Source organism: Nerophis ophidion, linkage group LG08 (genome assembly GCF_033978795.1).
Source record: "Nerophis ophidion isolate RoL-2023_Sa linkage group LG08, RoL_Noph_v1.0, whole genome shotgun sequence".
NCBI classification, from domain to species: domain Eukaryota; kingdom Metazoa; phylum Chordata; class Actinopteri; order Syngnathiformes; family Syngnathidae; genus Nerophis; species Nerophis ophidion.
In genome coordinates, this window is record NC_084618.1 from 54,979,711 (window position 1) to 55,006,819 (window position 27,109).

General features: G+C 38.4%; 1 protein-coding gene across 4 annotated transcripts in view; it reads left to right on the top strand.

The window, feature by feature from the left end:
• The window catches only part of ep300a (E1A binding protein p300 a), a 98,220-nt gene that overhangs the window by 28,409 nt on the left and 42,702 nt on the right, over positions 1-27,109 (top strand). For 2 of the 4 annotated variants that reach the window (XM_061908982.1, XM_061908984.1), the window contains exons 5-8: positions 3,159-3,281; positions 7,592-7,831; positions 7,926-8,031; positions 8,121-8,246. In XM_061908982.1, the coding sequence (XP_061764966.1) occupies positions 3,159-3,281; positions 7,592-7,831; positions 7,926-8,031; positions 8,121-8,246 (595 nt within the window). The remainder of the gene's footprint in view (positions 1-3,158; positions 3,282-7,591; positions 7,832-7,925; positions 8,032-8,120; positions 8,247-27,109) is intronic. The other 2 variants (XM_061908983.1, XM_061908985.1) reach the window with 1 other exon arrangement.

A 27,109-nucleotide genomic window follows, 5' to 3' on the forward strand; every position in this document is an offset into this window, starting at 1 on the left:
CTTAAAAAAAATTGATCAGTTATAAAATAGGATGTACAAAAGACAAAGACTAAAAATAAATTTGCCTTTGCAGACTGTGATCATAAAGTACAAACAAGTGAAAAAATAAGATTATGACAAAAGGCACATACCACAAGGAACAGAGTGTACTTTTCACAGTCTAAAGCCAAATAAAACGTAATTACAGCCATTATTTATGCGTGTCTGTTAGAGGTGGATGGTTGATGTAACGGTAGTCTGTACTTTGGGCATCCTTGCTTTTGTAGCTATTTGTCTGGGCTTTGCGCCGGTGGCGGGGGCCCTCTCTGTGAGCAACTATTACTCTATTTGGATTATTATCATGCAAACAATGGTGGTTTAAGGATGAAGGGAAGTGTTTTTAATGCTTAACCTGTGTCCGCAACTTGATACTTTGTTAAAGTATGCACACCAAAATACCGCTCTGCCGTGCAACTTTTTGTGGCTTTTGCTGGTTTATGTGAAGAGCAAGAGCAATTTCGGTTTTGGGGGAACGAGCGGTAGGGTGCCTACAGAACGGTGAGGCGGGCTCCAGGCTTAAAATGCGTACCTGTTGGTCACTCTACGGGAGGGGAGGACACTAATGTGATAATGTATTTAGTTTTTCCCAATATTTTCTGGAGCTACCGGCGACCAGCTGATCAAGGGTGACTGTCAATCACCCTTAGTTCTAAATCACTCTTACTCACTCTCACATGAGTTCAGTCTTTTGGTCGACCCTGGTGGTTGGCTGACTGTTGGTTGTGAAAGTACTTCAATTTATATGCAGTGGAGCCTGCTTTTTAAATGTTAATATGGCCAAAGATTACCTAATTTAATCGTAGGGGCCAAAATCGTGATCATGATTAAAATGTTATTAATTGTGCAGCCCTAGTTTCTAACTTTCTTTTTTTTAAAGGGCTTGCACATGGAACTTTCTTTGGCCCCATTGTGGCCTATTTTGCAGCTGTACTAATTAGAAAAAAGCACAGAGGGTTTGAGGAATAACTTGGTTTGCAAAGAACTATAGAGTCAACCATTGATTGTGTCCTATAGACCCCATTAACTCATAAAAATGGGGTCCTGCAGTAAAATTTTCGGGTCCCACTTTTTTGTAAGCATTTTGAAAACAAATGATAAATGTATGCATTATCCTGTTTTATCTCACATTCTATATTGTGTTTTGGAAAAAGGTTGTCATAAACATTACTAAGACTTCCTTTTCTTGTCATTCAAATTGGAACTTTACAGTACAGATAAGAACGAACTTTCATTGCATTAGTCCATTGTAGTGCAAGATAAACAACAAGCTAATGCAACGAAATTTCCTTCTTAATTAATTAAGAAAATAATACAAAATATTTTTTTTTTTTATGCATATGTACATGCATTCAGTTATCAACATTTATTCACCTTCTTTCCTTCATGAATCTAAACTGTACCACTGCTGGTATTTCTTTCTATATTTTTATTTAATAAGTTGTAGGTGTATTTATTTCCTTATAAAAGTGTAAAAAGTTTTTTGCTTTGGTCATGAAATTATGACAATCGTGTGCCAGGGCATGCATGTATGCTTGTATCACATTTAAATGATTATTCTCACCTGTATGTAGATCATCAGTTGTTGAAAAACCGCCACATCTACACTTTCATGGCAAATAATGCCAACAAGATTAGAATTTTGCTAGTTAGTTTCAATGTCATATACAGTGGCGCTCAATACCTCTAGCATTTATTCTCTGGCTTTGTGATGGCCATAAGCTGTGTGTTCCACTTTTAAGAATGGAAATATGTGGGGTGAGTAACGTGTTTGTAAGTGAGTGGGCAAGTTCGGAGAAGGAGCGCTAGCATGTTCAGGAGTGTTAAAAGCATGGTGGATGTCTGGTTGGCTTTGTGGAAAACTTAAATAAAGACTTGTAACAAATCGACACCCTTGTCATTCCGAACTAAGAGCGGAACTTTTGGGACCCACTGCCGGATAAAATGGAGAGTATTATCCCCGACAATATATCGGCGGATACCTGGAGGGAATGTCTACTCTGCGCTCCTTGACCCCAGTATGGGAGCCAACAAGCAGGAAATGTGTAACATGATATTTCTTGGTGCGTGGTGAGGCTGGATGTTTGAAAATAGGTGCAACCGGTCGTAAAGGTGTTCTTTTGATTAGCCCGTTTAAATGGCGTGCAAAAGTCTTTCCATCTTCATAAGTGAGCCATTTGCTGAAAAGTGGCTTTGGAGCTTTGCTTCTTGGGTTTATTGCTCGCCATGACAAAAACAATAACACACGGAAGTCCTAATACCTGAAATGCAGTATTTGTGATCAATAAAACTTTTGGCAAAGCACAGGCACGTTTCGTAATAAAGAAAGTTACGAACACCATTGTGCCTGCACATTGTACTAATAACACTACAAAACTAAAGGTGCACACAGACATTAATGTCCAGCGTACTCTGGGCGAAGTTTACTCCGTGCGGAATGACCACAGATATTGGTGCTTCCATAGTCGCATGCACTGCCTTGTTATAGTTTCCTGTGGAATTCTGTGAAATTCCCAGTCTTTGTGTTGCTTTACATTTTCTGGCACTGAAGACGAGATAGTAAAGCTGCTTGTTTTGCAAAATGGTGAACTAAAGAGACTCTCGGTGGTATATACGGCCATTAAATACCACAAGAGATGAAAAAGGGTAGTATCTCGGGAAGTAGGACTACCATCTGCTCTGAGCAAAAGTTGGAGCCACTTTAACTAGGTACGTCAACTGTTAGAAATTGTCATTCATACATTGGCCTGATTCATTTTTATGCAGATCTGTCTCATGAAATGTAGGTCGATGTGAAAAATACAGGCCAAACATTGTTTTGTGTGACACGAGGCAACAGTTTTAGGCACTGAAGTCTGCCGAATGATGGATGGGCAAACAGACCAGTTTGTTAGGTGCAATATTTGGTCGTATGATAACCGAGATGGTATACAAAAACCAGAACAAACTTTTGGGAAAAATTGAATCACACGAAAAGTGGCACATATCGAAACCATGGTACTGTTTTGTTGGATGTATATTATTTCAGTTTGAAAACTGAAACATGAGACATAAGTTTCAAAAACGTGAGGAACGCTAAACACCACAAAAACAAACCTTAATTTATTCCCTTTCATTCTTAGTCGCTCACTGTGCATCATCGAGGCAAATCATCTCCCACTGGAAAAACTGCACTCGACATGACTGTCCAGTGTGCCTGCCTTTGAAGAATGCTGGAGACAAGAGGAACAACCCACAGTGTGAGTGTCTGTATCTGACCAAAAAGTATATATATATATGTTTTTGTTTTTTTTAAATTTGATGTGATATTCTCTCTTCACAATTTGTTTACAGTAACAAGATTGATCATAACGATAGTTATAACAAAAGTTAGGGGTGCACAATAATTATTAAACCGATAATTATATGGTGGATAACTATGACGTCACGCCGTTTGTCAGATAACAATAAAAGTTCAGATAACCATGTATACCATGGATGTCAAAACTAAGGCCCGCGCTAAGTGAGGCCCGCTAAATGCTTCAGTGCGCCCTGTGAGACGTCACAAGTTCAACAAGAAGATTGTCTGCCGTTTATTCTCACTAACATTGATCCCTCTGCAAATGAGGTTGATTTAATATCAGGTGAGTTTTGTGGATATCAATGGAATTACAAGTTGACAACCACAAGTTTATCTTCAAGTAATGTGAGCAAAGTATCAATTTATATGACCGAATCCAAACGGTCACACATAACACACATCATGCTCATCAAAATATATGGACATTATAAAACATGTATATGTCATTTAAAATTACACATAAATAAATCCATTAGCGTGCATGACGGCTAATCTACGCAAAACCCACTCTCCACACTTACCCATGTTTGTCACATTTTAGGAAATCATCAGGGAAGTAAATAAGGTTGGAGTCAAACTTTTACATGTCTTAATATTCAATGTTGTATTGTTTATACTTCCTTTTGCATTGTCGTTACGGTATGGTGAGGGTGGGGTGTTGTTGAAGTAGTTAAAGTTATCTGTCATAGCTTGCTTTAATCAATGTATACTGGAGTGTTTTTTTGTACAAAAGATGGTTGTTGCATCACAGTCAACGCTTTGCTGTGTGGCAAAAGAGCATTGTAATGTGTGTATGTGTGTCTATGTAGGAGTGTGTATGTGCGCGAGCGCATCCATATAATGTATTGGCAATTACCTTCAAAACTATAGCTTTATCAAAGATTTTATTGTATTTTTACAAGTTTGGAAAAACTTCCCTCCGCAACTTATGAAATTACCGGTAATACGCAGACTTAAAGCATTGCCATTAGGTAACATAATCACAACGTTCTGGGAATGGTTAGCTGGGTTAGGTATAAAAACAGCTGCGCAAACTTGATCAAAGATCACCCTAAGACAGCACACATAGTTTTAATAGAGAAAATTTATATATAATATTTTTTAATTAGTATACTTGCAGACACTTGCGAGGATAGAAAAAACACCTGGCTTCAACAAATCAAACCTTATATAGTATTCCCACCAAAAAGGAAGAAACTACGGTGCCGTATTCCGGTGTTATGTGAATTCAGATTACCTGCAACAAGTGTTTGGCGATAAAATTGTAATTTTCTTGTTAGTTATGTAGCGTACTGACAGACTGACACTCTTTTTCAAATGTATTACTTACCTAACCCACCATTAGCAGCCCTCATTACACTGGTAGCACCGCGCTGAAACGCCAAGCAAGTGGCCACTACAAAAACACACCACTTTCTTGAACAAGAAGATGATACCCCAAATTTTGAGCATCAAACGTTACATCAAAGATCACCCTGAGATAGCACACATAGTTTTAATAGAGAAAATGTATACTGTATATAATATTTTTTAATTAGTATACTTGCAGACACTTGCGAGGATAGAAAAAACACCTGGCTTCAACAAATCAAACCTTATATAGTATTCCCACCAAAAAGGAAGAAACTACGGTGCCGTATTCCGGTGTTATGTGAATTCAGATTACCTGCAACAAGTGTTTGGCGATAAAATTGTAATTTTCTTGTTAGTTATGTAGCGTACTGACAGACTGACACTCTTTTTCAAATGTATTACTTACCTAACCCACCATTAGCAGCCCTCATTACACTGGTAGCACCGCGCTGAAACGCCAAGCAAGTGGCCACTACAAAAACACACCACTTTCTTGAACAAGAAGATGATACCCCAAATTTTGAGCATCAAACGTTACATCAAAGATCACCCTGAGATAGCACACATAGTTTTAATAGAGAAAATGTATACTGTATATAATATTTTTTAATTAGTATACTTGCAGACACTTGCGAGGATAGAAAAAACACCTGGCTTCAACAAATCAAACCTGATATAGTATCCCCACCAAAAAGGAAGAAACTACGGTGCCTTATTCCGGTGTTAAGTGAATTCAGATTACCTGCAACAAGTGTTTGGCGATAAAATTGTAATTTTCTTGTTAGTTATGTAGCGTACTGACAGACTGACACTCTTTTTCAAATGTATTGCTTACCTAACCCACCATCAGCAGCCCTCATTACACTGGTAGCACCGCGCTGAAAAGCCAAGCAAGTGGCCACTACAAAAACACACCACTTACTCAAACAAGAAGATGACACCCCAAATTTTGAGCATCAAACATTAGAATTAAATTAAATCATTTTGTGCAAATTTTTTCTGTAAAAAAACAAAACTTTTTTTTTACATTTATTATTTAGTTCTCATTTAATATACTGTTACGAAAAGTTAAAAACAATTTTTTTTCATTTTTTGTTTCATTGCAGACTTTTGCTAAAATCATTAATGTACACTCAGCACACCATCTTGACAGAAAAAAAACAAAATGTAGAAATTTTTGCAAATTTATCAAAAATAAACTCAGATCACATGTATTTACAACCTTTGCCCAATACTTTGTCGATGAACCTTTGGCAGCAATTACAGCCTCAAGTCTTTCTGAATACAATGCCACAAGCTTGGCATACCTATATTTGGGCAGTGTTGCCCATTACTCTTTGTCCATTCTGGTTTGCAGCACCTCTCAAGCTCCATCAGTATTGGATGGGAAGTGTTGCTTTTCATTCAGGATGTCTTTGTACATTGCTACATTAATCTTGGTCGGGCTAGGGAGGTGACCAAGAACCCGATGGTCACTCTGTCAGAACTACATCATTCCTCTGTGGAGAGAGTAAAACCTTCCAGAAGTAAAACCATTTCTGCAGCAAACCACCAATTACTCCTATATGGTAGAGTGGCCAGACAGAAGTTGTTTCTTTGTATAAAGTTTGCCAAATTGCATCTGAAAGACTTTTAGACCATGAGAGACAAAATTACCTGGTCTGATGAGGCAAAGATTTAACTCTTTTGCATGAATGACAGGCATCATGTTTGGAGGAAACCAGGCATCGCTCATCACCAGGCCAATACCATCTCTACAGTGAAGCATGATGGTGGCAGGATGATGCTGTGGAGATGTTTTTCAGCGGCAGGAACTGGGAGACTAGTCAGGATAGAGGGAAATGTAAATGCAGCAATATACAGAGACATGCAAAAACAAATGGGCAAAGAGGAATGGAGGAAACTGCCTAAAGATAGGTGTGGCAATCTTGTGGCGTCGTATTCAAAAAGACCTGAGGCTGTAATTTTTGCCAAAGGTGCATCAACAAAGTATTGAGGGTCTGAATACTTATTTATGTACATGCATGTTTTAATTTTCCTGAGGGAACTCTCATGAAGGAATCAATAATGTACTATCTATATATCTATGCAATGTTTTGGTTTTTAATTTTTAATACGTTTTCAAAAATTCTACAATTCTGTTTTTTCTGTCAAGATGGAGTGGTAAGTGTACATTAATCAGAAATAAAATTTACTTTTTTTGATTTTAGCAAATGGCTGCAATGGAACAAAGAGTGACAAATTTAAAAGGGTCTGATTGAATACTTTCCGTACCCACTGTATATCCCTGAAATATTTAAATTACTAGTCTGTTCAACTTGAATTTCACAAAATTCTATTAAAGTAAAAAAGATTAGCAAAAATTTAAACAAAATAAAAAAAAATTAAATACCAATTTGAACACCTTTACAAGCACTGGTACTGTTTTAACCAACGTGGTACTAGTATAGGTTAAACTTTAACCCAATCGATAGATGGATAGTACTTTATTGATTCCTTCAGGATAATTCCCTCAGGAAAATTAAAATACCTATCCCTAATCAAGACATTCGCTTCACTGATTTATGGACGTGACGTTAGCTCTACAATAGTAGTGATTCCTATTTGGTTAGGACAAATCTACAGGTACAGCTAGTTGAATCCACCATTGTTTGTGTCCACAAACTACAGTCAAATCTACATTTCAAAGTTATCGGTATCAGTCTTGAAAAGCAAGAAGTTATCAGTACCGGCTTGAAAAATGATGTGCATCCCTACCTAAAAGCATTAAGTGCTATGTGTAAAAGCTGTAGGCATTAAACACGTTGGTAAATCAATCTGTCCTATGTCTAATCATCTTACCTGTTTCCAATGTCCTCACAGCTCTTTTGGGTGCGACTGGTGCAGGTCTGAGCAGCTCCCTTGGGTCAGTCCCCGGTAGCCAACTTACTGCTCCTAACCTCAACCCACCGAATCAGATTGACCCCAGTTCTATAGAAAGAGCCTATGCAGCCCTGGGACTCACCTACCAGGGGAATCAGATCCAGAGTCAGCCTTCCCAGCCCAACATGGCCAACCAGGGCCTTCAAGGGGAAACCGGTATGAGACGGATGAATCCAATGGGTAAGTTAGCAAACTGAAAGACATTTTAAGGAACATTCAAAAGAGAAACACTAGGAATGCAAATATCTACAAATTGTATCCCCTTTCTTTCTAGGCTCAAATCCTATGGGAGTTAATGGAGGTGTTGTAGCTCCTTCCCAGAGTCAACAGAACAACTTGCTGCAGGACACTATGATGCACCTCAATGTGAACAACCAGGGGTAAGGACAGTTATATTTTTTTATGAAGGCAAATGATATGTCATGTTCAAGATTGGTCATTTGAATATGTTTGTCGTTTTCTTTTCCAGCCTGATGAATGAGGCCAGTGGGGTCGGCTCAATGCCAACAGCAGCGCCTCTCTCCGCCACAGGAATGAGAAAAACCTGGCATGAGGATATCACGCAGGACCTGCGAAACCACTTGGTGCACAAACTGTAAGTAGTGTGATGATGTTCGATTATTGGTCAATATTATACTTAGATTCAAACATGAATTACAAAATGTAAAAAAAAACATAATTTCATGTGAACAATTTGTCATGCCCGAATAGAACCCGAACCCTTCTCCATGTCTCAGCAATTACTATTTACTTCCTGTGTTTAAAATTTTCACCCGTACAATAACCCGTGTGTATACCAAACAAGTGAAAAATAAAGAATGTAATCTAAAATAATAGATACTTTTTTTTTATAACTATAGGGCGCAGTTAAAATCCTTTCATTTTCTCAGAAATTGACAGTGCACTTTTTAACCTGGTGAGCCTTAATGTACGTTGTAATTATAGTTGTGCTTACTGACCTTCAAGTAATTTTATTTGGTACATGGCGTAATAAGTGTCACCAATAGATGGAAGTCACACATTAAATGTACAAGTGGACTGCAAGTTGATCCCTGTTCAATAAATGACGATTGCAAGTACCCGTAAGCAAGCAACACCAAAGTATTATAGCTTGAAGTCAGACGTATTAAGCTTCAACATGGGGCTTTTTATTATGGTGTGTGTTTAAGGACCCAAAACGGCACTTATTAGGAAACATTATCTGGTGTTTTGTTTCACAATGTTATGCAAAATCAACTTTTCTTACCTGCGGATGTGTATTTGGGATCTGTAAAAGTCCAGAAAAATTTTGCGCGTCCGCCATTGTAGTCTGTGCTGTAGTCAATAAGCTTCTTCTTTTTCTCAATCCTATTGTTGTGGGGCTTTCATCCTCGCTGTTGCCATTTCTAATTTATATGAGTTGGGAAATTGTGTTAGATGTAAATATAAACTTAATACAATGATTTGCAAATAATTTTCAACCCATATTCAGTTGAATATGCTACAAAGACAACATATTTGTTGTTCAAACTGAACTGTTCAATGAAGGAGATAATTAAAAATGAAATGAAATAAACATTTTTTTTTTGCAAATAATCATCAACTTTAGAATTTGATGCCAGCAACACTTGACAAGGAAGTTGGGAAAGGTGGCAATAAATACTGATAATGTTGAAGAATGCGCATCAAACACTTATATGGAACATCCCACAGGTGTGCAGGCTAATTGGGAACAGTTGGGTGCCATGATTGAGTATAAAAGCAGCTTCCATGAAATGTTAAGTAATTCACAAACAAGGATGGGGCGAGGGTCACCACTTTGTAAGCAAATTGTCGAACAGCTTTAGAACATTTCTCAACAAGCTATTGCAAGGAATTTAGGGATTTTACCATCTACGGTCCGTAAAATCATCAAAAAGTTCAGAGAATCTGGAGAAATCCCTGCACGTACAGTGGGGCAAAAAAGTATTTAGTCAGCCACCGATTGTGCAAGGTCTCCCACTTAAAATGATTACAGAGGTCTGTAATTTTCATCACAGGTACACTTCAACAGTGAGAGGCAGATGTGAAAAAAATCCAGGAATTCACATTGTTGGAATTTTAAATAATTTATTGGTAAATTATGGTGGAAAATAAGTATTTGGTCAACCATTCAAAGCTCTCACTGATGGAAGGAGGTTTTGGCTCAAAATCTCATGATACTTGTCCCCACTCATTCTTTCCTTAACACGGATCAATCGTCCTGTCCCCTTAGCAGAAAAACAGCCCCAAAGCATGATGTTTCCACCCCCGTGCTTCACAGTAGGAATGGTGTTCTTGGGATGCAACTCAATATTCTTCTTCCTCCAATCACGACGATTTAAGTTTGTACCAAAAAGTTCTATTTTGGTTTCATCTGACCACATGACATTCTCCCAATCCTCTGCTGTATCATCCATGTATCCATTTTTGTATTAACTCAACTCGTCGTGTTTGGAGGAAGAAGAATACTGAGTTGCATCCCAAGAACACCATACCTACTGTGAAGAATGGGGGTGGAAACATCATGCTTTGGGGTTGTTTTTCTGCTAAGGGGACAGGACGATTGATCTGTGTTAAGGAAAGAAGGATTGGGGCCATGTATCGTGAGATTTTGAGCCTAAACCTCCTTCCATCAGTGAGAGCTTTCAATGGTTGACCATATACTTATTTTCCACCATAATTTACAAATAAATTCTTTAAAATTCCTACAATATGAATTCCTGCATTTTTTATTCACATTCTCTCACAGTTGAAGTGTAGCCATGATGAAAATTACAGACCTCTGTCATCATTTTAAGTGGGAGAACTTGCACAATCGGTGACTGACTAAATACTTTTTTGCCCCACTCACTGTAAGCGATGATATTACGGACTTTTGACCCCTCAGGCGGTACTGCATCAAAAACGACATCAGTGTGTAAATGATATCACCACATGGGCTCAGGAACACTTCATAAAACCACTGTCACTAACTACAGTTGGTCGCTACATCTGTAAGTGCAAGTTAAAACTCTACTATGCAAAGCCAAACCCATTTATCAACAATATCCTGAAACGCCACCGGCTTGGCTGGGCCCCAGTTCACCTATGATGGACTAATGCAATGTGGAAAGGAGTTTTGTGGTCTGACGAGTCACCTTTCAAATTATATTTGGAAACAGAGGACGTAGTGTCCTCTAGAACAAAGAGGAAAAAAACCCGTTGGATTGTTATAGGCGCAATGTTCAAAAGCCAGCATCTGTGATAGTATGGGGGTGTATTAGTGCCCAAGGCATGGGTAACTTACACATCTGTGAAGGCACCATTAATGCTGAAAGGTCCATACAGGTTTTGAAGCAACATATGTTGTCATCCAAGCAACGTTATCATGGATGCCCCTGCTTATTACAGCAAAACAAGTGTTACAACAGCGTGGCTTCGTAAAAAAAGAGTGCGGGTACTTTCCTGGCCCGCCTGCAGTCCAGACCTGTCTCCCATCAAAAATGTGTGGCACATTATTAAGCGTAAAATACGACAGCGGAGACCCCGGACTGTTGAACGACTGAAGCTCTACATAAAACAAGAATGGGAAAGAATTCCACTTTCAAAGCTTCAACAATTAGTTTCCTTAGTTATTTGCAAAAAAAAAAAATAAAGTTTATGAGTTTGAACATCAAATATCTTGTCTTTGTAGTGCATTCAATTGGATTTGCAAATCATTGTATTCCGTTTATATTTACATTTCCCAACTCATATGGAAACGGGGTTTGTAAATTTGGGTACAGTTCTAACTCATATTTGTCAATAGACTTGCTATGAAAGCGCTAAAACCAAATGTTAGAACAAAAATGAAGGGGAGAAGATGTCTAAGTGGAGCCATTTAAATAAAACCACCCACAAAACGGCATACCCTGAAGAGACAGCCAGTAAGCGGCTTTGAGGCGGTCTGTAAAACATATTGTATGCAACATTTTGACCAAAGAACAACCGTTAGATGATATGTAGACCACAAGAAAGTGTTGTAAGTGTAGGAAACAAAAAATCATAATATGACACCTTGAATGGGCATAATAATCCATTGCGGCTTTTGTTTGAAAAATGATCTGGCCTGAAAAATATGGTAATTAATGAAAGACTAAATACTGGAGTTAAACTTAAGAGATGATGAAAAAACACAGAAAGTATAACTTTGTAAATATTAATGAGTACATTTAGGTAAATACTGAAACATTGTTAAATGTTTGAATAAATATAATTTCCATTAGTTCACGATACTGGTTGACCTACTAAAACCTTTTAGTGTTGTACCAGAATGTGAAAAGTCTTTCCTCACATTTTGAACTCAGCTTAAGCTTCTAACTTTGTCCATTTCCTCCTTAGTTTATATACTCTTAAGAATTAAATAAAGTGGACTTTTTATGCAAAACCAACTTTTCTTACATATTGGGTTCTTGTTTTTGTGTATTTAGGATCTGTGCAAATCTCGAAAATTTTAAATCAAACCATGATATTTTATAAAACAATCTTGCTTTTTTTCATACTTTCTCCAAACAAGCCATTTGGATTTCTGCCAATTTGTGCTGTTTTTCCCATTGGTGACGTCAGCAGATATCTCAAATAATAGTAACGTTTTACCCGAAGGGATATGCGCGATTGTTATCTGAGGTTTTAGTCAATAAGTTCCTTCTTTTTATCTATCCTCTTGTTGTAGGGCTGACTGACTCATACATGTGTCCTCTGATGTTGCCATTTCTAATACAAATTACTATATAGTTGTAACTTGCATCTGTCAGTACAGTTGTGATCAAAATTACTCAACCCCCACACAATTTTGGCGTTTTAGCAAGTTGGACATTTATTCCGTATTTTGTTTATAGTCATATCAAATAAAGATGTGTCAAATAGACAAATGCAACTTAAATTGTAGCACTGTATTTTACAAAATACCAAAAAACGTCATTTTTCTTAATATCTCATTGACAAAATTATTCAACCCCCTAGTTACATGCATCTTTAGTACTTAGTAGAACACCCTTTGGTAATAATTACATCCTTCAAACGTGATACATAACCGGACACAAGCTTCTCGCAACAATCTACAGGTATTTTAGCCCATTCCTCTTGGGCAAAGGCCTCCAGTTCATTCATATTCTTGGGCTTGTGTGCTGCAACTGCCTTCTTCAAGTCCCACCACAGGTTTCTATAGGATTTAGGTCAGGCGACTGTGAAGGCCACTCCAGAGTCTTCCAGCCCTTCTTCTGCAACCACTCTGATGTTGATTTGGAGGTATGCTTGGGATCGTTGTCCTGTTGGAAGGTCCAACGTTTCGCAAGCCTCAGTTTCGTCACTGACTTTATGACATTTGCAGCTAATATATCCTGGTAGGAAATATAATTCATAATGCCTTGAACGCGCTGGAGATTCCCGGTACCTGAGGCAGAGAAACAGCCCCAGATGATTGACCCCCCACAATGCTTAACAGTAGGAAAGGTGTTCTTCTCTTTGTAAGCTTCATTTTTTCTCCTCCAGACATAATGGGGATTCATAGGCCCAAAGAGTTCCAGTTTTGTCTCATCACTCCATAGAACAGTTTTCCAAAACCTTTGGGGTTTGTCCAGATGATTTTTGGCATACTGGAATCTATTTTTCTTGTGCCTGGTAGTCACAAGTGGGGTGCGCCTGGGAGTTCTGACATGGAGGCCTTCATCTCGTAGTGCGCGCCTTATTGTCCTGTTGTAGTTCCTCAGCTGTTACCCGGAGGTTTTTCACCACTGTACGCTTCAAATACCGGACAGCAGTTGCACACAGCATCCTCTTTCTACCACACCCAGGTAGTGTTTCCACTGTACCTTTAGCTTTAAACTTGCGAATTATGCTCCCAACTGTGTCTCTTGGAATGTGTAATGTCTTTGCTATTTTATTATATCCATATCCTTTCTTATGAAGAGAAATCACCTCCTCTCTTGACTTCTTTGACCACTCCCTGGACTTCACCATGTTGCAAATACACCATTGACCATCTACAAGAAGCTGAGCGTCACAGTCTTTTTCAATCATTTTAATTGTTGCTCATTATGGTTCTGATTACATCTACCACTGTTTTCAACACTTGATTGAAAATACCTTATTCAAATTCTGTTCTTAGGAGTTATGATCTTCAGGGGGTGAATAATTTTGTCAATGAGGTATTAAGAGAAATGACACTGTTTGGTATGTTACAAAATATAATGTTGTAATTCAAGTTGCATTTGTCTATTTAATGCATCTTTATTTGATGTGACTATAAACAAAATCCGGAATAAATCTCCAACTTGCTAAAACACCAAAATTGCGTGGGGGTTAAATAATTTTGATCTCAACTGTAGACTTAATATGAAAGCACTGAAAACTACAACATGGCTGACGGGTAGAACACGCAGTTGATTTGAAGGTGCTTAAATAATACCACCTAAAAAAGGACGCACCTGAAAAGACGGTCAGAAGCAGGATAAAGATACTCCATAAAACATAATCTATGCAAAATTTTGACCAAAGAACCACCTTAAATCTTATGTAAACCACATAAAAGTGCTTTAAAAATGTAGAAAAGCAATCATAATGTGGCCTCTTCAAAGTCTATTCTCTGATCATTAGAAAGCCAGTGCAGTGATCCAAGCACTAGACTAAAATGTTCATATTTCCTTCTTCTAATCAGCAGCATTCTGTATGTACTTACAGCTCATTTAGATAGCCCAGTGAAAAAGGTTATTGCAGTAGTGTAGCATGCTGGAGACAAAGACATGGATTAGTCTTTTTAAGTCTGATTTAGACGTTATTCCTTTGATTTTGGCAATGTATTTTAGGTAGCAAATAGTCTGAGTCCGTTATTACCCCTAAATTTCCAACCTGATTATTAGGTTTTAGGGAGAGTGTCTCGATTGATTGAAACTTATTTGTAGATTGCACAGTTCAGTACATATTCCGTGCAATTGACCACTAAATGGCAGAGGTGGATACAGTACCCAGAAATTGTACTCAAGTAAGAGTACTGTTACTTTAGAGATTTATTACTCAAGTAAAAGTAAGGAGTAGTCACCCAAATATTTACTTGAGTGAAAGTAAAAAGTATGTTGTGAAAAAACTACTCAAGTACTGAGTAACTGATGACTAACCTGATTACGGCAACAAATAATGCACAAAAACATAAAAATAGCAATGAGCAAATTCAGAGCCAGGAATATCTCTTAAGCAACTAAAACAATAATATATATTAAATAATAGTACATTAAAATAAAAATTAAAAATGGCACATTGAGCCACAATAACTTAACAGCACCATAGGATCAGTAGGCATTCTTTGATTTGATTGATTGATTGATTGATTGAAACTTGTATTAGTAGATTGTACAGTACAGTACATATTCCGTACAATTGACCACTAAATGGTAACACCCCAATAAGTTTTTCAACGTTTATCAATTACTTAATAAATGACCAAGTCGAGGTGATCTACCTCATATATACATATACACACACATCATTTATACACACACATATCATATATACACACACATATCATATATATATATATATATATATATATATATACATACATTTATATATACAGTATATAATTTATATTGATTTATTTTGCCGTTTTTGTTGACATGTTAAAGGTGTTTTAATGAATATACATGCATGTTTAACATATAGATTCCTATCTTTCATGAAGACAAGAATATAAGTTGGTGTACTACCTGATTCTGATGACTTGCATTGATTGGTTTCAGACAGTATTGCTGATAACGTCCACGTTTTCAAATGGAGGAGAAAAAAAGTTCCTCTTTTCTGTTTAATACCACATGAAAGTCGTTGGTTTTTTGGCATCTTATTTGTCCAGCTTCCATATTTGTTTTTATACACTTTACAAGAAATAATTTGGCGGCAAACTCCGTAGCTTGCTAGCCTGTTTGCGCTGGCTTTCGGAGACTCTTATTTTGTTAACGCAGAAGCGATGGAGCGGCACTTTTATTGTGAAGACAGGAACTGTGCGATCAGTCATTAGGCTTTTGACGGGAAGTACGGTTGAAATAAAAAGTGTCTTTTTTCCTTTACACTTTTAATTGATTGATTGAAACTTTTATTATTAGATTGCATAGTACAGTACATATTCCGTACAATTGACCACTAAATGGTAACACCCCAATAAGTTTTTCAATTTGTTTAAGTCTGGTCATGTGACCGCTTGGCTCTGTTTGATTGGTCCAACGTCACCAGTGACTACATGTGATTGGTGAAACGCAGGCGTGCGTATCCTACTTTGAAGCTCTATTATTAACCAAAACAAACATTAACAGATCGATAAAAAAAGTAGCGAGTAGCAAGCTGAATGTAGATAAATGGAACGGAGTAAAAGTAGCGTTTCTTCTCTATAAATATAGTCAAGTAAAAGTAAAAGTATGTTGCATAAAAACTACTCGTAGAATTACAATTTATCCCAAAAGTTACTCAAGTAAATGTAACGTAGTAAATGTAGCGCGTTACTACCCACCTCTGCTAAATGGTAACACCCGAATAAGTTTTTCAACTTGTTTAAGTCGGAATCCACGTAAGTTGAGCAATAGTATTTTACCTTTGCTTCTGTGGACCACACACAATTATTTGAAATGTGTCTGGAGTTTAGCTAAAGAAAATAGTTTTGAATTCACACACTGATCTCTTCAATGCAGTGACAATCAACAGGTCAATGTTCACCTGCCTTCAGTGACACGTGCGATTAAACAAAATCGTAACGACATCAAAGTTTTAATTAGTGTGGTTAGGGCTGGGACACCCCCTCACCCTACTTTTCAGCCCTATCTCCACATTTTGCGCGTTCCCGTGAAGGTAATAGTGTCCCAGTGACTCTGCATGTAAGGGTAGTGGGCATAATGAGGAGTTGGGGGTATGAATCTAGCCCTTCAGAGTGAGCCATTTCAGATGCTGACTTGGGCCAGAGAAAAATACACAATTTCGGCTTAAGTTGTATTGTATATTACCTGTTAGTTTGGAATGTTAGCCAGCTAGCCACGCTAGCAAACGTTAGGCTAAAATACTAAATAATACTACTAAAATACTAAAACTTTAAAGCTTGCGAATGTGAAAACATTAAGGTTACATACGTTCAAAACATTCACAAAAGACAACAGCCGTAGATGGCAGCTTCTTCTCTGTGTAGTTCTTTGTTTGTTCATCAGCCAAAGTATGATAAATGTAAAAAAAAAAAAAGATCTCAGCCATCAACTCCATTGATGTCGGGTTTGTTGTGTAATCGGACTATAGGGTCTTACAGTTCACTGCTACTAATAAAAGTACTATGAGACTAATGAATTAAAAAAGTTACTACTGCCTTTGGAAAACACCTGTAGTTATAATTTTCATCCACATGTGATGCCATGCGGCGGTGATGTTGTTCAGCTGCGGCGCAATGCATTTTTGTGTCTAAACGCACACACTGAGCGCATACAATCATAATAATCGTCCAAAGGAATAATGACAAAGTAACGGCAATTTTACTGGTTAATAAAAAGGGTGCGTGAAAGGCAATATGAAGGTATTTGGGCTTCAGAACTGTCAATATAGATGCCTCGCCAAATTTGTCAATACACATTACCGTTGTTGCTTCAAATTTAGGTAAACATTTAGATATCAAACATTCAGACCTGCACAAAGAGTTTAAAGTGTGGCAGGTAATATAGTTAACAGCTTCCCCGGAAGACATATACATTAGATACGAGACACGCATACAGATGGTTTGCTTGTTGAAAATCTTTAGAACAGTCTAAACCGTCCACGTAATGTAAAATAATGCAAGTGAATTGACCTAATTTCGTAACATATTCCCACTTTTTTATTTGTGTTTTATCTTTAACAATGTGTATATTACATGCTACTTGTCTTATCTGTGTATTTTTAGCCTTGTTTTCAGTGTTTACTAATTATTGTATTTGTCTAAAAGCACATGTCAAAATTGGCAACCATAAATTATGAAGCATTTAATACAAGGTCAATAAAGCTTTCTGTTCTATTCTAACCTAATTCTAGATTATGGTATGCTTTATCTAATATGTAAAATAATTGTAAACTGTTATTTGAAGGCAATAAGAAAAGCCCATGTGTTTAATGCATATTTTAATTTTAATTCTAATGTTCTTGTGGTGCAAGAATAAACTTAAAGACAACATTCACAATCACATTCACACACTAGGGCGAGGTCAATCTGTGTTGACCCAGCGATAAGGTGGCGACTTATCCTGGGTGTACCCTGCCGTCTGCCCAAGTGCATCTGGGATAGGCTATAGCACCCCCAGCGACCCTGAGAGAGACAAACTGTAGAAGATGGATGGATGTTTGATCATAAGTTTTATCATAATTATTCTGTTAAAATGAAGCCAATAATGACATTGTTTTTTGTTATACTTTTATTTTGAAAAGTATCAAAGTATTGAAATACATAACGATATACAGGTGCTGGTCATATTATTAGAATATCATGAAAAAGTTGATTTTGTTCTCCCCGTGAATGCGTGGGTTCCCTCCGGGTACTCCGGCTTCCTCCCACTTCCAAAGACATGCACCTGGGGATAGGTTGATTGGCAACACTAAATTGGCCCTAGTGTGTGAATGTGAATGTGAATGTTGTCTGTCTATCTGTGTTGCCCCTGCAATGAGGTGGCGACTTGTCCAGGGTGTACCCTGCCCTCCGCCCGGTTGTAGCTAAGATAGGCGCCAGCACCCCCCGCGACCCCGAAAGGGAATAAGCGGTAGAAAATTGATGGATGGATAATTCCATTTAGAAAGTCAAACTTATAGAATGTATAAATTCATTCCAAACAGACTGATACATTTCAAGTTTTTTTTGCCAAAAAGGAGATGATTATAGCTGACAACCAATGAAAACCCTAAATTCAACATCTCAGAAAATTAGAATATGGTGAAAAGGTCAGATATTGAAGACACCTGGTACCACACTCTAATTAGCTAACTAACTCAAAACACCTGGAAAAGCCTTTAAATGGTCTCTCGTTTTGATTCTGTATGACACACAATCATGGGGAAGACTGCTGACTTGACAACTGTCCAAAAGATGACCATTGATACTTTAAAAGAGGGCAAGACACAAAAGGTCATTGCCAAAGAGGTTGGCTGTTCCCAGAGCTCTGTGTTCAAGCACATTAATAGAGAGGCGAAGGGAAGACAAAGATGTGGTAGAAAAAAGTGTACAACCAAGAGGGATAACCGCGCCCTGGAGAGGATTGTCAAACAAAACCGATTCAAAAATGTGGGGGAGATCCACAAAGAGTGGACTGAAGCTGGAGTCAGTGCTTCAAGAACCACCACGCACCGACGTATGCAAGATATGGGCTTCAGCTGTCGCATTCCTTGTGTAAAGCCCCTTTTGAATAAGAGAGAACGGCAAAAGCGTCTCGCCTGGGCTCAAGACAAAAAGGACTGGACTGCTGCTGAGTGGTCCAAAGTTATGTTTTCCGATGAAAGTAAATTTGTATCTCCTTTGGAAATCAAGGTCCCAGAGTTTGGGGGAAGACAGGAGAGGCACAGAATCCACGTTGCCTGAAGACCAGTGTCAAATTTCCACAATTGGTAATGGTCTCGGGTGCCATGTCATCTGCTGGTGTTGGTCCACTGTGTTTCCTGAGGTCTAGGGTCAATGCAGCAGTCTACAAGGAAGTTTTAGAACACTTTATGCTGCCTGCCGTGGACCAATTTTATGGAGGTGAAGATTTAATTTTCCAACATGACTTGGCACCTGCACACAGTGCCAAATCTACCAGTACCTGGTTTAAGGACCATGGTATCCCTGTTCTTGATTGGCCTGCAAACTCACCTGACCTTAACCCCATAGAAAACTTATGGGGTATTGTGAAGCGGAAGATGCGAGATGCCAGACCCAACAATGCTGAAGACCTGAAGGCCACTATTAAAGCAACCTGGGCTCTCATAACACCTGAGGAGTGCAACAGACTGGTGGATTCCATGCCACGCCGTATTGCTGCAGCAATTCAGGCAAAAGGAGCTGCAACTAAGTATTGATTGCCGTACATGCTGAAACTTTCCATGTTCATACTTTTCAGTTGGCCCGCATTTCTAAAAAATATTTTTTGGTACTAGTAGTAACTAATATTCTAATTTTCTGAGATACTGAATTTGGGATTTTCAGTAATTGTCAGTACTAATAATCAAAATTTAAAGAAATAAACATCTCAAATATATCACTATGTGTGTAATGAATTTGTATAATATGTAAGTTTCACGTTCTGAATATAATTATTGAAATAAATCAACTTTTTCATGATATTCTAATAATATGAACAGCACCTGTACATTTTGGTACTAAAATTTTGGATGTCTGTACAACTCCAGGTGGGATGTATGTGCAAACGTAACTATGTAGTTCCTTACGTGCCCGTACTATGCTGTGACGTAGCAAGTGGTGTCCCAATTCTTAGGGAAGATTACAGCCCTACCTACCCCTTTTTACTTCATTTCGAGGGTGTAGTGGTAAAGGGTGAGGGCTAGTGGTAGTGAATGAGGGGGTGTGTTGAGAATGGGCCTTAATATACCAGTATTACACTTAATATCACTATATTTTAGAAATATATATATATATATATATATATATATATATATATATATATATTTGAGACAACACCGCCATACTTGTATCTTTTGATGTGCCTTTGTTACGGCCGTTTGCTCTTTTCTGTGCCTGATGGGCGTACAGGGCATTCCCTTTGGCTCAACCCCGCCCCTTGCGTGTTTATGTAGGCTTCTCTGACGCAACACAGCAAACTTTTCAAAAGAATATGGCGGCTCTGGTGCCGACTTCGCGACTCCCGAGTGATGCAATGCTTTGGTCACTGACTGCATTTGGCTATTGGTGAGTGATTACAGCTTTATTTATACATACACCAATTTGCTTGAGAAACTATATCTCTCCTTGTAGCCACTTTATCACTAATCTCATCTGTTTGCTGTTCAGTTATGTTAGTGACTTAGCACAGCAACTAGCGATAGTTCCAGCGATAGTTCCTCTCTGCTGGTCGCTCGAAATGTCTACTGTTTAACTACTCCTCGGCTTGAAAGTGCCTCTCCTCATAGCCTGTGTAGACTAACCTAGTATAGCGGCTAGGTGGCTGAAGAGTAATTTCAAATTGAACTACCAGCGGCCTTCAACGCAGTGAGTGAGTAGAAGCTCCCCACTATCCCTGCGCGAAAGCGTGAGGCTATAAACTGAACGTTACTGAACAAAAGTAACGAAAACTGCTTTGACATAGTAATAGCAAACAAATTACTTTATAAGAATAAGCAACACGTTAGGTTACTACTTACAACAAAAATATTCTGCGTACTCTCAACACTGGCTATCTAGCCATAAAACACTTGGGCAATTTTAAGCACTTTGCATGTTTTGTTCAAGATACTGGTATATATTGTATGTTGCCATTCGGACTAAAACTACCGAGATATCAGTTTTCGTTGTTATTGCCATGCCCTAAGTGCAGTAAAGAACTGCATTTGGCAGAGGGTTTTTTTTCTCTCCGCTGTCAACGGCATTTAAATGACAGTCATGTTCGCCAAACAGAATTGTTGAGCTCCGCGTTTGTTCCTCTCTCGCTTCAAATATGGAGAAAGAGGTCTCATTCTGTGCATCACCCTCAGCACCTAAGCGCATTTGTATAATTGTTGAATTAACTTAACAGAGTGACTCCTCTTTTCAGTCATTTACGATCTTTGTCTTGTGGAGATTGGAATGAGGCGCCGCCGCTGCCCACACACTCTTAGTACAGGGAGCCTCCGTGACTCTCCATTAAGAAATGCCACAAAGTAACACAAGGACGGAAAAAAATAAGATTATAAAGCCAAATGTCCTATTGTGATAATATCTCAGCTTCAAATCAGATGGGCAATATGAGCCCATCAACACTTGCAAACAAGCAAAAATGTCATTGTGATCAAGTGATAGCCATCCATCCATCCATCTTCTTCTGCTCATCCGAGGTTGGATCGCAATAAACCAAAATACAATGCACCTGGGGATAGGTTGATTGGGACCACTAAATTGGCCCTAGTGTGTGAATGTGAGTGTGAATGTTGTCTATCTGTGTTGGCCTTACGATGAAGTAGTGACTTGTCCAGGGTGTACCTCGCCTACCGCCCAAATGCAGCTGAGATAGGCTCCAGCACCCCCCGTGACCCCGAAAGGGACACTCAGTAGAAAATGGATGGATGAACAAACAATGTTCGTCCTCATTTTTCAAACCGGGAAAAAAAGCTCTTTAAAATGGTCAATTTTCTATTTAGGTTAAATTTTAAAAGGAGTCTATTGTATTTTTTGTTTATTTATTTAAAATAACACTGTTATTTACCTTCCGATTACAGTACAATGGTCAACAGTTCTACAGTAATGACAAAAGTATATATAATTTTAAATGGTTACTTGCATTATTATAATATAATATGACTCTTACATTATAAACTGTCTGCATAAGCCAAATATTTTTAAAGTAAATTATTGCATATTGTTCTAATGTGTGGCACCTTGAGACAAACATATTTTGATTGATAGTCTAAATGTCTTCATTCACTCGAAATTTTTGCAATTTCATGTATTTTTATGTATAAGATATAAAAATCTCAAATTGAATTGCAATTACAATTATGGAGAGAAAAATCAGAATTAGATTTTTCCCCCAAAATCGTGAAGCCCTATATCTGAGTGTCATCTGCATAGTTGTGTTGGGACACATTGAAGCTGCATATTAGTTGGCCTATTTGCAGCATATACATGTTGAACAATAGTGGTCTCAAAATCAATTCCCTCAGGAACCCTGCAGGTAGGGCTGGGCGATTTGGCCTTTTTTTAATACCTCCATATTTGAAGGCTATACATGATATATATCTCGGTATTCTGCCTTAGCCTTGAATTAACACTTGATACATATAATCACAGAAGTATGATGATTCTATATGTCTACATTAAAACATTGTTGTTCATACTACATTAGTATATGCTCATTTTAAACTTTCATGCAGAGAAAGGAAATCACAACTAAGTCAATTGACCAAAACTGTATTTATTAAACAGTTATAAAGCAGTGGCACACACATTCATGTCATTTCCAAAACATAAAGTGCAAGATTGGCAGACATTTTAAAACAAGCTATTAGAGCACTTTTGTGCAAGATGTCGCTAAGATGACATATCAAAACAACACTAAATTAAAGAGCAATTTTTTTACAGAACGCAACTACATTAGTTTAAAACAAATAAAGTGCGAATGGAGATGTGGACAAGCGGAGTAAACACTCTTCATTCTCTCACAGGTGACTTTTCGACTGATGCTACATATTAGCAGAAATGCTACTTTTGGTAACAACGCTTTAGCACCACACTTGACAAATTACGGTTGTCTGTTCTACATATTCCCACTTTAAGCCAAACCACCGCCAGACGATGGACACCCTTTTGTTTTTATTGGGAATTCTTCCTTCATTTGTTACCAGATTCGCGCCTTCTTTCTCTCGTATTACCGCTATACCACAACTAACGTAACCCATGCCGCTACCTCTCTGCTCTGCGAAGGCGTATACGTATGTGACGTATGACGTGACAGTATGTGACGTGTGTAAAAAGATGTGCTTGCTGTCTGGGGGAAGGGGACAACAGAGTGGGAAGAGCCTGTAGTGTAATGACAGCAGCTAAAAGCAACTGCGTGAGAACATGTACACTAATATCACGATATAGTCATTTTCTATATCGCACAGACACAAACCCGCAATGTATCGAGTACATCGATATATCGCCCACTCCTATCCGCAGGTCACAGTGACCATTACTAATTTCAACAAAGTTTTGTCCTCTGATTGAGACAGGACTTGAAGTAGTTAAGAGCAGAAGCAGATATTTCCAGACAGTTGTCAAACCCTTTTAATAAGATAATATGGTCAGCTGTGTCAAAGGCGGCACTCAGGTCCAGCAGAACCAAGACTTTTCCTGCGTCTGTGTTCAGGCGGGGCCTATAGCCTGAATGGAAAGAATCACACATTGTTACACAGGAGAAAGTCATTAAACTGTTTGTGTATAACTCTTTCTATACCAACATACCGTATTTCTTTGAATTCCTGCCGGAGTGCTAATTAATTTAAAACCTCTTCTCACTCCTGCGCTTACCAAAGGCATGCTGTAAAAGTAAGCATGCGCTAATTATTTTAAAACCTCTTCTCACTCCGGCACTTACCAAAGGCATGGAGTAAAAATGTAATACTAAGCATGCGCGAATTATTTTGCGAAGCAAGTTTGACCCGGCAGTAATTCAAGGCAGGCGCATATTATATGCCCGGCGGCAATTTAAGGAAATACGGTAGGCGGTACTAGTTTGGGCTGGCCGATATAGATCAATACTCACATTCCAATGTATTTTGGCTGAATATCGATATACTGTATATAATCGCAATATTAATTTTTTTTTAACCGAAAAATTAGTTTAGACAAAGTCAAAGGTAAATATCTATGTTCATCAATTCATTTTCTACCGGTTGTCCTTTTTGGGCTCGCTGAGGGTGCTGGAGCCTATCACAGCTGCATTTGGGCAGAAGGCGGGGTACACCCTGGACAAGTTGTCCCCTCATCGCAGGGCCAACACAGATAGACAGACAACATTCACACTTACATTCACACATTAGGGCCAATTTAGTGTTGCCAATCAACCTATCCCCGGATACATGTCTTTATCAAGTTTTGTTATTGAAACAAATACTTGTACCCAGTAACTTTTTTGAAATGTTTAGGTTTCATGCATATATGCATATTGAACAAATCCATCTATCCATCCATTTTCTACCGCTTATTCCCTTTGGGTTCGCGGGGGGCTCTGGTGCCCATCTCAGCTACAATTGGGCGGAAGGTGGGTGTACACCCTGGACAAGTCGCCACCTCATCGCAGGGCCAACACAGACAGACAGACAACATTCACACTCACATTCACACACTAGGGCCAATTTAGTGTTGCCAATCAACCTATCCCCAGGTGCATGTCTTTTGAAGTGCGAGGAAGCCGGAGTACCCGGAGGGAAACCATGCATTCACGGGGAGGACATGCAAACTCCACACAGAAAGATCCAGAGCCCGGGATTGAACCCTGACTACTCAGGACCTTCGTATTGTGAGGCAGACGCACCAACCCCTCTTCCACCGTGAAGCCCCATATTAAACAAATATTAAATAAAAAAATAAAATATTAAAACAAATATATCAGAAAAGTTCAATACGCCTTTAGATGATGTTCATATTTTCAGCTAATAACAAAAACACATAAAAACATAATATCACAAAGTCATTGGTTTAAGAGGAAATTTTTAAACGTCAGCAACAACTTAAAAATATTTTACCTTTTAACCAAGGCGTTTTTATAGGTGAACATCTTTAAAAGACAAAAGCATGTTTGTGTGCCCTCAAAGATTTTAGCTAGTTACACCAACTTGTCAACTTCTTTGAGGATGCTATGTGGTAGATGACCAACTCCTCCTGTGATTGCAGCTAAACACCCTTTCAGATTGTGCACATTTGTATCAGTGCTTCTTTTACAAAGTACTTGTGACTGTCAAGCTCATAAATTGAGTTAATCATATCTGGCAGCTGTTTAATTGAGTTTTTTTCTACTTTTGCAACTGAAAACACATGTTCAGCAATATGATTGTACATTTGTATTGTAATTATTTTGAAACACAAAAGCAAAAACAAGCTTGCAGTGATCTTTGTGCTGCTGAGACTGTTTAATTGCACAGCTTCACACACTTCTCATACTGGAGTTTGTGTCAAGTTTAATGGTGGTTAAAAAACATTTTGCCCACCCACCCTCTGTGCATGGAGGATGAGGGGCACAGCTCTCAGCACATACAGACTGATGAATGAAACTTCCGCATCAAGACAAGAGTAATTGAAGCGCAAATTCAATCTACCCTTCATCGATATGAACTATATGTATGTTTATTATATCGAGCTTAAAAACAATTGTCAACACATCACTGATTGCAGTGCAACTTTAATTTATATCGATATGATCAATATACTTGTTTTTGATATCATGCTTTAAAAGAAATATTGATATATTGCTCAGCCCTAGTCATAGTGGTGCTATTATTATTGTTTTCCAGGTTTTCTCAGAGTTCGTATATACATATGCGTATCGGGCCGTCATCGTATAACTTGCATGATTAGTGATAATGGATGTATAATTTTGCCCTGCGATGAGGTGGCGACTTGTCCAGGGTGTACCCCGCCTTCCGCCCGATTGCAGCTGAGATAGGCACCAGCGACCCCAAAGGGAAAAAGTGGTAGAAAATGGATGGATGGATGTATAATTTTTAAAAGGGTAAAAAAAAGTACATTTTTTAACCCGGTGCGCCTACTGTATGGAATAATTCTGGTTGTGCTTACCGACCTCAAAGCAATTTTATTTAGCACATGGTGTGATTATGAATGTGACCAGTAGATGGTAGTCACACATACAAGATTGTGTAGACTGCAATATGAGGCCAGCAAACAACACAAAAACTTTAAATGTTCCATTGAGAATATAGAACATTATACACGGTGCTCAAAATCTGTCAAAATGTTTAAGTACGACTTTGAAGCCGCATCGCTTGATGGATTGTCAGCGCATTACGGCTACTGTAGTCAGACATACAAGTATTATTAAGGTGTGTCTATGAGGACCGCAAAACTGCACCCATCAGCAGACCTATTATCTGGCGTTTGCAATATTATGCAAAACCATCTTTTCCTACCTTCTGGTACCTGCTGATCTGTATTTGTGCATAAGTTCTGAAAATGTGCGCGCATCCGCCATTGTAGTCCGTGATGACACGGTAGTCGATAAGCTTCTTTTCCTCTTTCTTCTTGTTATGGGGCATCCATCCTGTGCTGTTGTCATTTGTGATATAAAGTAGCACAAATGAAACTGCTAAAAACTACCGTTATAGTGGGTTTATATAATTCATCCACGAAACTTAAGTTATTAGAGAGTTACGGTCGGAAGTTTTTCTTGGGACACATTTCTGGCGTTGTTGTTGCACTCGTGAAACACGGATGAGGAGATGCTGCTCCTTTGTTGATTTAAATAAACTAAGTCAGAATGTTATTAAAACACTGGTACCACAAAGATGATGGGGAGAAGATGCTGTCGAAGGTGAACCACGTAAATAAAACCGCCCACAAAACGGCACATCCTGAAGTGACTGGCAGAAAACAACTTGAAGATTGTCTGTAAAACATAATCTTTGCAACATTTTGACCAAAGAACCACCATTACATGTCATGTAAATCACAAAGAATTGTTTTATATTCCATCCATCCATCCATATTCTACCGCCTGTCCTTTTTAGCGTCGCGGGGCGTGCTGGAGCCTATCACAGCTGCATTCGGGCAGAAGGCGGTTTAAA